The following is an 18,620-nucleotide window of genomic DNA, read 5'->3' on the forward strand; positions in this document are numbered from 1 at the left end:
AGCCTTCAGTGGCAAAGAATTCCACAGATTCACCATCCGCTGTCAATGGAGTTGAAAGTGAATCGGATCTGCTTGGCGTCGAGAAGGCTCGGTTATTTATCTCTCTCCCTACCGACCACCACTGACCCGGCCCAGTCCCGCTCCCAGCTGCCAACAGACGTGGCTCGGCTCGGCCCAGCCCTCCCCCCTCCTAAGCTGTCACCGATCTGGCTCGGTCCCGGCCTCCACCTATTCCTGACCTGACCTGTCCAGGCCTAACCCGGCCCCCACTGACCTGTCCCTGCCCAGCCCTGGCACCCACCCCCACTGCCACTGACCCAGCTCGGCCCTGGGTCCCGGCTCGGCCCAGCTCTGGCACCCCAGCCCCACTGACCTGTCGGGGCCCGGCCTGTGACCGGCGGCTCTGCCTCTGCCTCCCCCGTGGGCCGGGGCCGCCGGGCGCGGAGCCAGCGCTGCCGCTGGGCCTCCGACAGCCGCTCCATCTTCTGCGCCACGGCCGAGGACACGAACCGCCCGCACTTGTTCCGCTTCATCCTCCTCCTCCTCCTCCGACGCGAGGACAACTTCAAACCATAAACATTCTCCTTCAATTAGATCGAGAGTCGCCAAACAGGGGACTGTAAACAACCGGAATCGGCAGCAGAGGAGCGGCGGAGCAGAGTGTCCGCGCTGCCCCACGATGCCCAGTCAACCGTTCCGCCGCCGCGGGGGAGACGCAGGCAGCAGACACTGAAATGCTGGAGTAACTCAGCGGGACAGGCAGCATCTCTGGACACAAGTAACGATGTTCAGGGACCAGATTCTGGCTCCACCATTCCTTGATCATCGTTACATCTTGCATATTCATTCATTTCTACATCTCTCTACATTCTATATAGTTCCATAGCTCCTGCTTCCCTTTCAGTATGAAGAAGGGTCTTGACCCGAAACGTTCCCGTCCCGCTGAGATACTCCAGCATGTTGTACTTGTGCCAATATTTAATGTTGGATAACCAATGATTAGAGGTGTGTCTTTGTCTATCTCTATTTCTCCATATCACCGGCTACATATCTCCTGTTGCCCTTTCCCCTGACTCTCAGTCTGGAGAGAAGGAACAGGTGATGTTTCGGCTCGAGACCCTTCTTCAGACATAGTCCCGGGGGGGTTTAGAGAGATATGGAACAACAGCTCTAGGGACTAGTGGGATCAAGGGATATGGGGAGAAGGCAGGCACGGGTTATTGATTGGGGACGATCAGCCATGATCACAATGAATGGTGGTGCTGGCTCGAATGGCCTCCTCCTGCACCTATTTTCTATGTTTCCAAACGAATGAAAGATATGCAAAATGTAACGATGATAAAGGAAAAGTGGAGACCACGATGATCCTTGCTAAATGTTATTATTTTGCATATCTTTCATTTGTTCTATATCTCTCTCTATATAGTTCTCAGTAGGTTAATTGGCTTGAATGTAAAAATTGGCTTAAATGAAAAAAATGTCCCGTATAAACTGTCCAACTTCCAGTCTAGTCCCTGGTGGACTCTTGGGAAGTGATGACCACAAGGTACAAGTTGTCAGTCTTTGTCAGGGCTGCTGCCCGCCCCGGCCCCGCTGAGTTACCCCAGCATGTTGTGGCCAAGGATCATAGAGCTGTATCTTTGGTATTGTCTCTCCACACCAAATAGAGGAGAGGAGCTCCTCCAGTATCTTTGCTCCACACATTGCGGGGGCGGGGGGGGGGGGCGGGCGCGGCCGGACCGGTTGCCCGGGTGACGGCGGGCTCGGGTTCCGGTTCCGGGGCGCGGAGCGCAGCGCATGTGGTGGGAGATGCGGCCACTGACGGACGAGGAGACGCGGCTGTTGTTCGAGAAACTGGCCAAATAGTGAGGGGGATGGGGGGATGGGGTGGTCTGTGGAGTGGGGGTGGTCTGTGGAGGGGGACGTGGGGGTCTGTGGGAGAGTCGCATCTGTGGGGAGGAGGTGAGACAAGCGGGAGTGCGGTTACACTGCCTGGGGGCTGGGAGCTCGACATTTGTAGGGGGTTAGACGAGCAAAAGAGCGCTGGTGGTCTGAGGGTAGAGGGAGCCGGAGGGTGGAGAGGGTTATGGGGATGGAGGTTTGGACTGGGGAAGAAATGGGGGGAGGGGAAGGAGAGAGGGGGAGCGGAAGGGAGGAGAGGAAGGAGAAGGGGGGAGGGGAAGGCGAGAGGGGGGAGGAGGGTGGGGATGGAAAAGGAAAGAGGGGGTGATTGTAAGGATAATGGGTGAGAGTAGGAGGGGGAGGGAAGGGTGTCGAGGGAGGGGGAGGTTGGGGGCAGAGTGGCAGAGGCAGTGAACATTATGATGAATGCCATTGGTAGTGGGTATTTCTCCTGGCTTGGTTTGGAGGGGTTGGCAATGAATTGGTTTAGCTTCGGGGTGAGAAATGTAATGATTCACTTTAGAATGTGTTCCTATTCCAGTATTGGACAGAATATTAAGTTACTAGTGGATCGACCCGATGGAACCTATTGCTTCCGCTTGCACAACAATCGTGTTTATTATGTAAGGTAAGTGCAAAAAGTATTTACGCTATGTTGGGTAAATTTGGGAGAAGAGAACGGAAACAAAAACAATTGTACAGATGCAGACTGGAGAGCTCGCTGTTTTTCCTTCGATTTCGAAGACAACTATATTATTGCTTCATTTGATTTATGTGAGCATAGGAATGACTATTGGGACTGGGTGCTTTGAAGGTCCAGAACAATAGATCAGGAAGGCTAGGGAAGGATAAAAAGTGCAGAAGTTAAATGAATAAGGAAATCTGCAGGACAAAGAAACTATGCTGTAATGTGGACTGTAATAACCTACTTTACAAGATGTTTGTAAAATACTTGAGGTGTTTTACAAATGTATAAAGAGGTAAAATATCACAAAAGCGTTAAAACCTGAGTGTAGACAAAATGTTTAAGAAGGAACTGCAGATGCTGGAAAATCGAAGGTCGACAAAAATGCTGGAGAAACTCAGCGGGTGAGGCAGCATCTATGGAGTGAAGGAATAGGTGACGTTTCAGGTCGAGACCCTTCTTCACACTGATGTGGGGGTGGGGGACGGGAAGAAGAGGCGGAGACAGTGGGCTGTGGGAGAGCTGGGAAGGGGAAAGAAGGAGAAAGCAGGGACTACCTGAAATTGGAGAAGTCAATGTTCATACCGCTGGGGTGTAAACTTCCCAAGCGAAATATGAGGTGCTGCTCCTCCAATTTACGGTGGGCCTCACTCTGGCCATGGAGGAGGCCCAGGACAGAAAGGTCGGATTCGGAATGGGAGGGGGAGTTGAAGTGCTGAGCCACCGGGAGATCAGGTTGGTTATTGCGAACCGAGCTGAGGTGTTGGGCGAAGTGTGTGGACACTAGACATGGAAAATGTATTGCCAAATGGAATTTAATCCAGAGATAACATTTGATAGCACGAGCAAGTCAAAGGAATCTATGATAAATAGTAGAGTACTGATATGCATGAAGGAGCAGAGATCTTCCTAATCATGTATAGGAAGGAACTGTAGATGCCGATTTAAACCGAAGATAGACACAAATAGCTGGAGTAACTAGTCTGAAGAAGGGTCCAGACCCGAAATGTCACACATCGTTCTCTACAGAGATGCTGCCTATCGCGCTGAGTTACTCCAGCTTTTTGTGTCCGTCTTTGGTTTAAACCACCATCTGCAGTTCCTTCCGACACATTTGTCTACTGGACTTGTTGATATTGATCTACGTATCAACTTGTAGCCTCTCATCTGCGTCACTACTGCTGTGGATCCCATCCCTCCTGACAATCTAGTTAAAACCCTCCCTCCAGGCATAGCAAAACGGCCCACTAGGATATTAGTCCCCCTCCAGTTCAGATGCAACCCATCCCTCTTGTACGGGTCTTCTCTGCCCCTGGGAGTATTTTGGTGGTCCACAAATCTAAAATCTATGTCCCGACATCAGCTCTTTAGCCATCTGTCCTAATCTATCCCTACCCTCACTAGCACTTGCCACTGGGAATAATCCAGTGACTATTAACCCGGATCAAACTTATGGCTGCTCACCCCCTTGAGAATGTTTGGCATGCTGGATGTTCTACATTGTTCTGGGCATTACTTGGCATTGGATAAGATTTATGAAGATGTTACCAATGTTGAAGAATTTTAGTTACGTGGATATCTGAATAGATAGTAGTGGATTTATTTGATGCGAAGGAGACTGCCGAGAGAGTTATTTAAAACAGCCAACAGCAGAATGAGTAGGAACAACCTAATTTGTATAGCACATGTTCAGTAGCTAGGGAACAAAGACAATATAAGCAGCAGAAGGATTAGAGATGGGAGAAGCATTCTTCAAGAAGAGTGACGGGATTCTGGACACCACTCTCTGAGTATCACAGGAGAAGGGTGAGCTTGTGAAAGTGCCATGGCATATGAGGCATTGGACCAAGAGCTTAGCAGTGGTCTTTTGTCTGTGCTTAGCTGGATACAATTAGCCAATTTGTTTTCTTCTTGCTGAGTTTTTGATGATTTATGGGTGACGCATAGTAAGAAGATTAGATTGGAAGGTGGCATAGTGATGAAACTTACACGGAACTTTCCTGAAACATGCCATGAATGGTTATGAAAGAGTATTTGCATAATTACTTAAATTTCAATAAAGGATGGCAACTGTATAAAATTACCTTTTTTAGAATTTGTCTAACAATTTGGTTTCTCTGTTACAGCGAGAAAATCCTAAAATTGGCAACAAATATTGCTCGAGACAAACTTGTTTCACTTGGAACCTGCTTTGGGAAATTCACCAAAACATTAAAATTCCGTCTTCACATTACTGCACTTGACTACTTGGCTCCTTATGCTAAGGTAGGTTCCTGCAAATGATTGGAGCGTCACTGCACACAATGAATGAACATAGAACAGTGCAGCACAAGAACAGGCACTTCGGCCCACAATGTCTGTGCCAAACACAATGCCAAGATGAACTCATTTCACCTGCCTGTTTCTCAAATTTCTGCATTACCTATTCAACACCACTTGAACGCTATAATCATATCTGCTTCCACCATCCCCCCTGCTACTGCATTCCAAGCATTCGCCTCCTCTCTTTTGGAAAAAACTTGCCTCGCACATCTCCTTTAAACTTCGCCCCTCTGGCCTTAAAGCTACGCACTCTAGCCTTTGACATTTCCACCTTGTGGGGGGGTCTGACATGTCCCCAACAACCCTCAACAACCTCTGCAGATGTGCCCTAGAAATAATTTTATTGGGATGCTTAGTTTGGGAACAGATAGACACAAAATGCTGGAGTAACTCAGCGGGACAGGCAGCATCTCTGGAGAGAAGGAATGGGTGACGTTTCGGGTCGAGACCCTTCAGTCTTCAGACATGTACAATCATGTATAGTCTTTTCGTTGAATGATAGCAGGCAAAAGAGCTTTTCACTGTACCTCGGTACACGCTACAATAAACTAAACTGTCTATTCTATTAACGCCTCTCATAACTTTATCTTCTTTTATCGGGTGTTCCCAGGTATGTCAAGAAGGCGCCTGTCTGGCTACATGTTGTATATAGTATAGTAGTTCTCAGCTAACCTGTATAAAAGAAACAGCAGAAACCAGCGCTGCAACTGACAAGCTGCTAATCCATTTAAACGCATTAGCGCTATTGCGATCTCCCGGCAGCATCGCAGTTGGCAATTGTAAGGGAATTCCCGATCGCAGGGGAATCGCCAACCTGGCAGAGGATCGCAGGAACAATAAGTACTGTACCTGGACACACCGGGGAGGCCTCCATGGTGTCCGGAAACATGGCCGGCGGGCAGGACTACAAGTCAGGGGACCACGACCCCCTCTCCCTACCATCCTACTAGCCAATGTACAATCACTGGATTGTGGAGGACTTAAGGTCAAGGCTGCTTTACCAAAGGGAGCTGAGGGAATACTCTGTGTTCTGTTTCACAGAGACATGGCTCACCCCCAGCTCTCCAGACTCAGCAGGAAGCTTTCTCCATCCATCGCATGGCATCTGGGAAAGGGAGAGGCGGGGCGTCTGCCTCATGGTCAACTCTTCATGGTGCTCAGACGTGGCGGTTCTGTCTAACTCTCCGCAGCTGGAACATCAGGCGGTGAAGTGCTGCCCCTTCTACCTCCCGACGGAATTCACCTCCATCATCCTGACCGCGGTCTACATCCCACCTAGCCAGATGTTCGTCTAGCACTGGAGCACCTCAAGGCTGTGTGTTCAGCCCCCTGCTCTTCTCACTCTATACTCATGACTGTGTAGCCGGACTCCATCTTCAAGTTCGCCGACGACATCACCGTTGTTGGACAAATTACAGGTGGTGATGAGTCAGAGTATAGAAGTAAGATTGACCGATTGACCAAATGGTGCCAGCACAGCAACCTGGCTCTCAATATCAGTAAAACCAATGAACTGATTGTGGACTTTGGAAGAGGAAGGATGAGGACCCACAATCCCGTTTATATCAACGATGGTGCAGAGAGTCAAAAACTTCAAATTCCTGGGTATGCATATTTCCGAAGATCTTTCCTGGACCCAGCACACTGATGCAATTATAAAGAAAGCACATCCGCGCCTCTACTTCCTGAGAAGATTACAGAGACTCGGTATGTCAGAAGGGATTCTCCTGAACTTCTACAGGCGTACAGTAGAGAGCATATTGACTGGTTGCATCACGGCCTGGTTCAGCAACTTGAATGCCCAGGAGTGAGAAAGACTGCAAAAAGTTGTGAACACTGCCCAGTCCATCACCGGTTCTGAACTCCCCACCATCGAAGGGATTTATCGTAATCGCTGCGTCAAAAAGGCAGCCAGCAACATGAGAGACATACACCACCCTGGCCACACACTCATTTCATTCCTACCATCACAAAGAAGGTACAGGAGCCTGAAAACTGTAACATCCAGGTTCAGGAACAGCTTCTTCCCTACAGCCATCAGGCTATTAAACACTACAACCTCAAATAAGCTCTGAACTACAATAGACTATTATTATTATTATTGCACTATTATTGTTTTTTGGGTGTGTGTGTATGTATATGAACGTTTTTTTCTCTCGTTTATTATGTTCTTTACAATGTACTATGTTGAGATATTCTGTTGTGCTGCAGCAAGTAAGAATGTTATTGTTCTATCTGGGACAGATGACAATAGAACACTCTTGACCCAACCTCTGACAATTGAAGTCTGCCCAAACTCTCTTTGTAAATAATATCCCTAAATCCTGGCAGCATTCTAGTAAAATAAAAATGGTATACCCTATAAAACTAAACTAAACTTCTTCCTCTCTAAAGTTCCCACATCCTTCCTGCAATTGGGTGACTAGAACTGCATGCAATACTCTAAAGGCAGCCTAGCCAATGTCTTATGGAGCTGCATCATGACCTGACACGATGCCCTGACCAATGAAGGCAAGCATACCATACACCACCTTGAGTTGCCACTCTCAGGAAGCTATGGATTTGGACCTAATAGTTCCTTTGTACATTAGTAATGTTAAGGGTCGTGTTACTAACTGCACACTTTCCCCTTGCATTCAACCTCCCAGAGTGCAACGCCTCACATGCTCAGATTAAAGTGGCGTTGCTCCACCCATTTCTGTAGCTGATCGACATCCCACTGGATACTTGGACAACCTTCCTCACTGTCTGCAATCTTGGTGTCTTCTGTAAATTTATAACCAACCCAGCTACATTTATGTCCATGCCTCCTAGCACAGATCCCTGTGGGACTCCACTGGTCACAGATCTTAAATTGGAATAACCCTCCTGCTGCACAACTCTCGTCTTTTGTTATAAAATATACATTAAAGTCACCATAGATTCTGTGCATCTTAAACATCTGGTTCAGCATGCCATGGGGGACTTTATTGAATGGAAATTTGATGTCATTTTATTATGGGACAGTGTCTTTAATACAAATATTACTTGAAAATTAACATTTGAAAATGTGTGATTTTAATTTTCTGGCCTTCCAGTTTGGTTTATTACATGAAACAGTGCAGAATAAAATCCATTTTTATTCCACTAATCATGTTATTTTTCCTTCAAATTTTAGTACAAAGTGTGGGTGAAACCTGGAACAGAACAATCTTTCTTGTATGGAAACCATATACTGAAATCTGGTTTGGGTCGAATTACAGAAAATACAGCCCAATACCAGGGTGTTGTTGTATACTCCATGGCTGATATTCCCTTGGTAAGTAAAAGGATTGTTTGGCTCTTAACTATTGAAATGTATCTATAACTATTCTATAGTAAGGGAAGGGCATGAGAATAATAATGGAAATGTGTGCTTGCAACAGATTTATTGACTTTTAACCGAACTTTTGAGCTGAATATCAAACTTTGTAACTTTGAAGACAAAAAAATCAGAAAAACTGCAGATGCTATCAATGGGAGATTTAAAACTAAAACAAGGCTGGAAACGCTCAAGTTTGTTCAGACTTCTTTGACATATATACACATTTGTTTTGGTATAATCCTCCAAAATCACTTGGTTCACTTAAACTCTTCTCTTCCAAGTAATGTCACCTTCCTATTCTTCCTCCCAAAATGCGTAACCGTGCGGTTATCCGCATTAAACTTTATTTCCAATTATTTTTCCCGTTCTTCAAGTGTATTAATGTATTCCTGCAATTTATTGCGAGAGTTCCTAATTTAAAAAAATTGTTTTGTTGTGAAATTTATATATAGTCCTTTTAATTTGGGGAAGGACATCCTTGCTATTGAGGCAGTGCAGCGTTGGTTCAGGAGGTTAATCCCTGGGATGGTGGGACTGTCATATGAGGAAAGATTGGAAAGACTGGGCTTGTATTCACTGGAATTTAGACGGGTGAGAGGGGATCTTATAGAAACGTATAAAATTATAAGAGGACTGGGAAAGCTAGATGCAGGAAAAATGTTCCCAATGTTGGGTGTGTCAAGTCAGGAAAAGGGAAGTACAAAGAGATCTGGGGGTCCTTGTTCATCAGTCACTGAAAGTAAGCATGCAGGGACAGCAGGCAGTGAAGAAAGCTAATGGCATGTTGGCCTTCATAACAAGAGGAGTTGAGTATAGGAGAAAAGAGGTCCTTCTGCAGTTGTACCGAGCCCTAGTGAGACCACACTTGGAGTATTATGTGCAGTTTTGGTCTCCAAATTTGAGCAAGGACATTCTTGCTAATGAGGGAGTGCAGTGTAGGTTCTCAAGGTTAATTTCCGGGATGGCGGGACTGCCATATGTTGAAAGAATGGTGCGACTGGGATTAGACAGGCTAGAAGCAGGAAACGTTCCCGATGTTGTGGGAGTCCAGAACCAGGGGCCACAGTTTAAGAATAAGGGGTAGGCCATTTAGAATGGAGATGAGGAAAAACCTTTTCACCCAGAGTTGTGAATCTGTGGAATTCTCTGCCTCAGAAGGCAGTGGAGGCCAATTCTCTGGATGCTTTCAAGAGAGGGTTAGATAGAGCTCTTAAAGATAGCGGAGTCAAGGGATATGGATAGAAGGCAGGAACGGGATACTGATTGTGGATGATCAGTCATGATCACAATGAATGGCGGTGCTGGCTCAAAGGGCCAAATGGCCTACTCGACAACCTATTTTCTATGATTCCAGAATCTAAATCATTCATGTAATTTGTGAACATCATTCCTAAATATTAAATATTCTTTCCCCAATTCCATGAAATTGTAATGTTAGTGAAATTCAACAAGACTAAGCTTTTTACTTGTTTTGTTTGTTAATACACAGTGCAGTCCATAATGTTTGCGACAAAGGCCCATCATTTATTTATTTGCCTCTCTGCTCCACAATTTGAGATTTGTAATAGAAAAAAATCGCACGTGGTTAAAGTGCACATTGTCAGATTTCAAAAAAGGCCATTTTTATACATTTTTGTTTCACCATGTAGAAATTACAGCAGTGTTTATACATACAATGCATTCAGAAGGTATTCAGACCACTTCACTTTTCCACATTTTGTTACGTTACAGCCTTATTCTAAAATTGATTAAATTCATTTTTTTAAATCATCAATCTACACACAATATCCCAGAATGAAGAAGTGAAATCAGATGTTTAGAAATTTTTGCAAAGTAATTAAAAATAAATAACTGAAATATCACATTTACATAAGTATTCCTTTGCTGTGGGTAAATTGAGATTTCCTGAAATTGAGCTAAGGTTCATCCTGTTTCTATTGATTATCCTTGAGATGTTTCTACAACTTGATTGGAGTCCACCAGTGATAAATTAAATTGATTGTACATGATTTGGAAAGGCACACACCTGTCTATATAAGGTCCCACAGTTGACAGTGCATGTCAGAGCAAAAACCAAGCCATGAAGACCGAGGAATTGTCTGCAGATCTCCAAGACAGGATTGTGTCGAGTCACAGATCTGGGGAAGGGTATAAAACAATTTCTGCAGCATTTCAGGTCCCGAAGAGCACAGTGGCCTCCATCATTCTTAAATGGAAGAACTTTGGAACCACCAGGACTCTTCATAGAGCTGGCCGCCCGGCCAAACTGAGCAATCATGGGGAGAAGGGCCTTTGTCAGTGAGGTGACCAAGAACCCGATGGTCACTCTGACAGAGCTCCAGGTTTCCTCTGTGGAGATGAGAGAACCTTCCAGAAGGTCACCTATATCTGCAGCACCCCACCAATCAGGCCTTTATGGTAGAGTGGCCAGACGGAAACCACTCCTCAGTAAAAGGCACATGACAGCCAGCTTGGAGTTTGCCAAAAGGCACCTAAAGGACTCTCAGACCATGAGAAACAAGATTCTCAGGTCTGATGAAACCAAGATTGAACTCTTTGGCCTGAATGCCAAGCGTCACTTCTGGAGGAAATCAGGCACCGCTCATCACCTGGCCAATACCATGCCTACGGTGAAGCATGGTGGTGGCAGCATCATGCTGTGGGGATGTTTTTCAGTGGCAGGAACTGGGAGACTAGTCAGGATCGAAGGAAAGATGAACAAAGCAAAGTGCAGAGAGATCCTTGATGAAAACCTGCTCCAGAGTGTTCTGGACCTCAGAGGTTCACCTTCCAACAGGACAACGACCCTAAGCACACAGCCAAGACAACGCAGGAGTGGCTTTGTGACAAGTCTCTGAATGTTCTTGAGTGGCGCAGCCAGAGCCCAGACTTGAACCCGATTGCACATCTCTGGAGGTACCTGAAAATAGCTGGGCATCGACGCTCCCCATCCAACCTGACTGAGTTTGAGAGGATCTGTAGAGAAGAATGGGAGAAATTACCCAAATACAGGTGTGCCAAGCTTGTAGCGTCATACCCAAGAAGACTTGAGGCTGTAATCGCTGCCAAAGGTGCCTCAACAAAGTACTGAGTAAAGGGTCTGAATACTTATGTAAATGTGGTGATTTAGTTATTTATTTTAAAAAATGTCTAAACACCAGTTTTTGATTGTTTATTATGGGGTATTGTGTGTAGATTGATGATATTAATTTTTTAAAAATCAATTTTCGAATAAGGCTGTAACGTAACAAAATGTGGAAAAAGTGAAGGGGTCTGAATACTTTCTGAATCCACTGTAGTTCCCCCATTTTGTAGCACCATAATGTTTGGGACACCGCAATGTCATGTAAAAGAAAGTAGCGATGTTTAGTGTTTTGTTGCATATCCTTTGCATGCAATGACTGCTTGAAGTTTGCGATTCATGGACATCACCAGTTGCTGGGTGTCTTCTCTGGTGATGCTCTGCCAGGCCTGTATTACAGCCATCTTTAGCTAATGCTTTATTTGGGGGCTAGTCCCCTTCAGTTTTCTCTTCAGCATATAAAAGGCATGCTCAATTGGGTTCAGATCGGGTGATTGACTTGGCCACTCAAGAATTGACAATTTTTTAGCTTTGAAAAACTCCTTTGTTGCTTTAGCAGTATGTTTGGGATCATTGTCTTGCTGTTGAATGAACCACCAGCCAATGAGGTTTGAGGCATTTCTTTGAACATGAGCAGATAGGATGTGTCTATACACTTCAGAATTCATTATGCTACTACCATCAACAGTTGTATCATTAATGAAGACAAGTGAGCCAGTATCTTCAGCAGCCATACATACCCAGGCCATAACATCCCCACCACAGTGTTTCACAGATGAGGTGGTATGCTTTGAATCTTGGGCAGTTCCTTCTCTCCTCTATCCTTTGCTCTTGCCATCACTCTTATATAAGTTAATCTTTGTCTCATCTGTCCACAGGCCTTTTTATCAGAACTGTGGTTGCTCTTTTAAGTACTTCTTGGCAAACTGTAACCTGGTTATTCTATTTTTGTGGCTAACCAGTGGTTTGCATCTTGCAGTGTGGCCTCTGTATTTCTGTTCACGAAGTCTTCTGCGGACAGTGGTCATTGACAAATCCACACCTGATTCCTGAAGAGTGTTTCTGATCTGTCGGACAGGTGTTTGGGGATTTTCCTCTATTATAGAGAGAATTCTTCTGTCATCAGCTGTGGAGGTCTTCCTTGGCCTGTCAGTCCCTTTGCGGTTAGTAAGTTCACCAGTGCTCTCTTTCTTCCTAATGAGGTTCCCAAACAGTTGATTTTGGTAAGCCTAAGGTTTGGCTGATGTCTCTAACATTTTTATTCTTGTTTCTCAGTCTCATAATGGCTTCTTTGACTTTCATTGGCGCAACTTTGGTCCTCATGTTGATAAACAGCAATATCAACTTCCAAAGTTGATGGAAAGACTAGGTGCTGAGAGCTCTCTTATACCCGCATGAAGGAGGCAATTAAACACACCTAAGCAATTACAAACACCTGTGAAGCCATGTGTCCCAAACATTATTGTGCCCTGAAATGGGGGGACTATGTATAAACACGGCTGTAATTTCTACATGGTGAAACCAAAATGTATAAAAATGGCCTTTATTAAAATCTGACAATGTGCACTTTAACCATATGTGATTTTTTTTCTATTACAATTTTCAAATTGTGGAGTACAGAGGCAAATAAATAAATGATGGGTCTTTGTCCCAAACATTATGGAGGGCACTGTACAACCCTTTGATATATTTTGACTTAATTTCAACCTCATTTGTTTTTTTCGTGCTGCTGCAAATATCTTGTCCCTAATATGTAGTAATGCTCCTCCACATTGTTCCCATTTACAAATACTCCTTGTATTCTGGCTTTCAACCAATGATAGAAACCAGGGTTTAGCGTGAACGTCTGATTTTGTGAAAAATGTCTCCCCTTTGCAACCTAATAATATTTTGGTTACATTTAGGATCACCCAAAATGGTTTACAGTCAATGGGATACTTTTTATATAATTATTGTAACTTAGGAAATATAGCGTGTCCATTTTCTGCAATGAAGCAGCTTTGGCATTAAATAGGTAATACTGGATGAACATTAATCACAATGAAGCAGGCTCTTTCAACATGGATTGAGTGATTATATTTATTTGAACTAAACAGAGATTTGGTTACAGTTTTGCATCATTTACAATGTTTTTGACCTATTTCCAAAGGGTTTTGGTGTTGCTGCAAAATCGACTCAGGATTGTCGGAAGGTCGACCCTATGGCAATCGTTGTGTTTCATCAGGCTGATATTGGTGAATATATTCGACATGAAGACTCGTTGACATAATTCATCACAAAGACTATTTTAACCTCAAATCAAGATTATGAACTAGCCTTAGTCATTCTTTCGGCATTCTCTGCAAAAATGCGTGGGTTCTGATAGATTAAGATTCAATTTGCGTTCATAATCAATATCAATTTGCAGGTGTATTGACATTAAGTGGTATATCTTGTAAAACTAACAAGTTGTTCTTGAGAACTATTAAAAGGTTGTAAATAAGCACACAAATATTACTGGTAATTAAGGTTTTTGGTTTTTTTGTTCGATTTTAAATTGAATGTGTCAGCTCATTGGATCATTTGACAAAACTTTGATGTTTAAGAAGGAACTGCAGATGCTGGAAAATCGAAGGTTGACAAATTGCTGGAGAAACTCAGCGGGTGCAGCAGCATCTAGGGAGCAAAGGAAACAGGCAACGTTTCGGGCCGAAACGTTGCCTATTTCCTTCGCTCCATAGATGCTGCCGCACCTGCTGAGTTTCTCCAGCACATTTGACAAAACTTTGACCCTTGTGCTCCAAAATCATCTCTTTAATATAATGTTTTCAATTGTCATCAATTATGTTTAACAGATGAAAGAAAATCTAGTTTAGAAGGGGCACTAGATTTTAATTACCAATTTTAATCATCACTTCTGATGAGCTTCACTGAGAAACAGAATATGAAAACTTACCCATTGTATTTTATCTGGAGATAATGGATCATTGTGAAAATACCTGATTATTGCCGTCTGTATCTGGTTTTGCTTTGAGTAACTCCACTTCTGCCTTGGATTGAAGGCTATTCGGGATGGACAATATATACCAGTGTTGCTATTGACCTCTGTATCCTGTAAACAAATAAACTTTATATAAATGTTACGTTTATTTTATTGAAGCAGGATGTTATATGTCATAGTATGTTCTGTATTACATATTTTAAATTCTGTTGCATTAATGGGTGATGTTTTGGGTTGAGATTTTTCTTCAGACTGAGGAGAGAGGGAAATTAGAGATATGAAAGAACAAATGTATGAAAAGAACAAGTCAAAGCCAGCAACAATGACCAAGGAAAGGTTGAGTCCACAATGGTCCATTGTTCGCTGTGGACGAGGTGATCTTTTAGTGTCCATATTGTTACAAATATTGACCTCGCCGTCATCGTCCGTCCTGAAAAGGACGCAAGCTTCCGGCGACAATCAGTGGAAGCCATCACTTGTCGCAATAAATGATGGTAGAAGCAGAATTAGCTCAGGATACTTCCAGTTTCCAGCCCCGTGGCGTGGACGTTTCTGCTTTGGGGCCGGAAGAGGTGATAATGAGTGGTTACAAACAGTGAAACTAAGCAGAACAGTAATGAAACTAGGAGGACAACTGGGGTTGGAGAGGGACGGGGAAAGAGGGAATGCAAGGGTTACTTGAAATTAGAGAAACCAATATTCATACCGCTGGGTTTTAAGCTGCCCAAGTGAAATATGAGATGATGTTCCTCCGATTCACTTTTAGCCTCACTCTGACAGTGGAGGAGGCCCAGGAGAGTTAGTGCTTGGCAACCTGGAGATCTCGTAGTCAAGTCAGACCGAGTGATGGTGTTCAGCGAAAAGATTGCACAATATAAGCTGGGTCTCGCCAATATATAGGAGTCCACACCTGGAACTGCGGATACAGTAGATGAGGTTGGAGGAGGCGCAAGTGAACCTCTGCCTCACCTGAAAGGACTGTCGGGGTCCCTGGGTGGAGTTGAGGGACGAGATATAGGGACTGGTGTTACATCTCCTGTGGTTGCAGGGGAATGTACCTGGGGAGGGTGCGGTTTGGGTGGGAAGGGATGAGTTAACCAGGGCGTTGCGGAGGGAATAGTCTACGGAAAGTAGTGAAGTTGGGGAGATGTGATTAGTGGTGGGATCCTGTTGGATGTGACAAAAATGTTGGAGGATTATGTGGTGTATGCTACCGCTGATGGGATAAGGTGAGGACTTGGGGGATTCTGTCCCGTGAATTTGGGGGTGGGGGGAAAGAGCGGAGCTGCGGGATTACGAGGAGACGTGTGAATTCTGCATGGGTGCAGGAGGTAGCCCCGATGCACTTGTTGATGTAGCAGAGAGAGTTTTGTGGATGGGGCCACTGTACGCCTGGAACAGGGATTGTTCGGGTGGAAGATTGCAACATTCACGTGGTCCGCCCTGTTTCGACTAATGTAGTCAACTCGACGTGCACAAACGGAAGATCAAATAGAACAAGTTGTCCAACAACTTTAGGCTGTGCACGCCACACGAAAGAAGAAGAAGGGATTGTTCGACGTACCCAACAAAGAGGCGGGCAGAGCTGGTGCCCAAGCGAGCGCCTATAGCTGGCTGGAAAGGCTGAATGGCCTATTCCTATGTCTATTTGCTATGTTTCTATTTTAGTTACTAATTATAAACTCGTAGCTGAGTCTGATGTCTAACTTTGTTTTAATTATGTTCAACATAATTTGGGATTGAAATGTTCAGATAGTAATTCTCATTCATTCCCAATGACATCAATCTATATACTTGTTATCTATATTCATACATTAAACTCAGCAGCTGGTGTTGGTATGGATGGTGCGGTTGTCATGTATTTATCGACCACAGGGAGCGACCATTGGGTGCCCATCATCTCCTCAATACAATCCCATTCCACCCCTCATTCCCCTCTATTCTTATTCCCCCTGACCTTTCAACTCCTATTAATTATTTTGTAATTGACAGCAACATATTAGCTACCAACACGTTCATGAGTGATAGGAGCAGAATTAGACCATTTGGCCCATCAAATCTACTCTGCCATTCAATCATGGCTGATCTATCCCTCTCAATCCCATTCTCCTGCCTTCTCTCCACAACCCCTGACATCCTTACTAATCAAGAATTTATCTATCTCTGCCTTATAATATATTAATTGACAACATCCACAGCCTTCTGTGGCAATGAATTCCACAGATTCACTACCCTCTGACTAAAGAAATTCCAACTCTTCTTCCTAAAGGAACGTCCTTTTATTCTGAGGCTGTGCCCTCTAGTCCTAGGCACTAGTGGAAATATCCTCTCCACATCCACTCTATCCAAGTCTGAAATAATCAGAAATGGACATCTGAGATAATGTGATGCAGCTCCATTGAGCTATTGCTCCTCAAGTATTTTCGCTTCACAGATACGATACAATACCATAGAACTTTATTTATCCCAGGAGGGAAATTGATCTGCCAACAGAACAATAAAAACACAAAATACATGAAACATGAAAATAAATTGGTGAGTGGAAAGGCTTGGGGGATGTGCAAAGATTGGGAAGGGGAGGGGGGAGGGGGGAGGGGGGGGGGAGAGGTCTCAGCCTACCCCACGACAGAAGGGGGAGGAGTTGTACAGTTTGATAGCAACAGGGAAGAAGGATCTCCTGTGGCATTCTGTACTGCATCTTGATGGAACCAGTCTGTTGCTGAAGGTGCTCCTCAGGTTGACCAGTGTGTCATGGAGGGGGTGAGCTGTATTGCCCAGGATGCTCTGCAGTTTGAGGAGCATCCTCCCCTGCAAGACCACCTCCCGTGAATCCAACTCCGCCCCCAGGACGGAGCCAGCCTTCCTCGTGAGTTTGTTGATCCTATTGGCGTCCGCGGCCTTCGCCTTCGCCTTGATGCCCCAGCACACGGCAGTGAAGAAGCTGGCACTGGCTACCAGCTATTGGTAAAACATCTAGCATCATACTGCTGATGTTGAAGGAGCGGAGCTTTCTCAAAATGTACAGCCAGCTCTGTCCCTCTTGTACAGGGCCTCAGCATTTCTGAACAGGTCCAGTTTACTCCCTGGTAAACTGCACATCCACTCCACTGTTGGAGACAGGGGTGTTCCTCTCCTCCTAAAGTCCACCACCAACTCCTTAGTCTTGTCGGTGTTGAGCTGCAGGTGATTCATCCCACACCATGTAACAAAGTCATTGACCACACCTCTGTATTCCGCTTCCCTCCCCTCACTGATGCAGCCCACAATTGCAGAGTCATCTGAAAACTTCTGCAGGTGGCAGGAGTCCGAGTTATATCTGAAGGTGTAGATGGTAAACAGGAAGTGAGAGAGGACCGCCTCGTGTGGGACCCTTGTGTTGCTCACCACCATGTCAGAAACATAGTTCTGTAGCCTGACATATTGTGGCCATCCAGTCAGGTAGTCGGTGATCCAGGACACCAATGGAGCATCCACCGGCATCTTCGTCAGTTTGTTCCCCAGCAGTGCAGGCCGGATGGTGTTAAAAGCACTGGAGAAGTCAAAAAACATGACTGCCACAATGCTTCCTGGCTTATGCAGGTGAGCATAGGAACAATGGAGCAGGTGGGTGATGGTGTACTCAACCCCCATCTTTGTTTGGTAAGTGAACTGCAGGGGGTCCAGTGAGGATTTAACCAGGGGTCGCAGGTGAGTGAGCATCAGCCTCTCCAGGGACTTCAGGATGTGTCAGCGACACCGGTCTGTAGTCATTGGGGGAGCTGAGACGCGTCCTCTTTGGTACCGGAACCAGGCAGGATGTCTTCCACATCACAGGAACCCACTCCAGGCTCAGGCTCAGGCTGAAGATATGCTGGAGTACTCCACACAACTGCCTGGCACACACACGCCTGGAGTACCATCGGGCTGACACCATCGGGACCCATAGCCTTGCCTGGGCGGAGTCTGCTCAGCTCTTTCCTCACCTGCTCGGCCTTGATGGTCAGGCTTGGCAAAGAAACGGCAGAGGGAGTGCACCAGGGGGATTGAGGGGGAGAGCCTGTCGGGGGCCAAAGTGCGGGGGGGGGGGGGGGGGGGTGGTCAGAGACACCGTCATCAAGTGGTCCTTGCCCTGTCTCAGTCTGGCCTTCAGGTCTTTCTGCACCAGTTTCACCTCCTCCCTGTCACCATTCCTGAAGGCCCTCTTCTGGTTGGGAACGGCCTTTATGTCAGTGGTGACCCAGGGCTTGTTGGGGAAACAGTGTACAGTCTCCTCATGGACAACCTTATCCACACAGAGCTGTATGTAGCGGCAACACAGTCCGTGAAT

The 18,620-nt window shown here is 45.4% G+C and overlaps 2 protein-coding genes across 3 annotated transcripts in view; one reads left to right on the forward strand and one right to left on the reverse strand.

The window, feature by feature from the left end:
- znf276 (zinc finger protein 276) overlaps positions 1–787 on the reverse strand; it is a 48,682-nt gene extending 47,895 nt beyond the window's left edge. The window contains exon 1 of one of the 2 annotated variants that reach the window (XM_033035661.1): positions 374–787. In XM_033035661.1, the coding sequence (XP_032891552.1) occupies positions 374–533 (160 nt within the window). In that variant the 5' untranslated portion in view covers positions 534–787. The remainder of the gene's footprint in view (positions 1–373) is intronic. The other variant, XM_033035662.1, reaches the window with a different exon arrangement.
- Positions 788–1,736: 949 nt separating this feature from the next.
- nip7 (nucleolar pre-rRNA processing protein NIP7) lies at positions 1,737–14,462 on the forward strand. The gene is made up of 5 exons (XM_033035663.1): positions 1,737–1,865; positions 2,444–2,530; positions 4,714–4,852; positions 8,067–8,207; positions 13,484–14,462. Exons 1-5 carry the CDS (start codon positions 1,798–1,800, stop codon positions 13,601–13,603), a joined length of 555 nt encoding a protein of 184 aa, XP_032891554.1. The 5' UTR covers positions 1,737–1,797; the 3' UTR covers positions 13,604–14,462.
- The last annotated feature ends 4,158 nt before the right edge of the window (positions 14,463–18,620 follow it).

The sequence above is a fragment of the Amblyraja radiata genome, chromosome 17 (genome assembly GCF_010909765.2).
Source record: "Amblyraja radiata isolate CabotCenter1 chromosome 17, sAmbRad1.1.pri, whole genome shotgun sequence".
In the NCBI taxonomy this organism is placed as follows: domain Eukaryota; kingdom Metazoa; phylum Chordata; class Chondrichthyes; order Rajiformes; family Rajidae; genus Amblyraja; species Amblyraja radiata.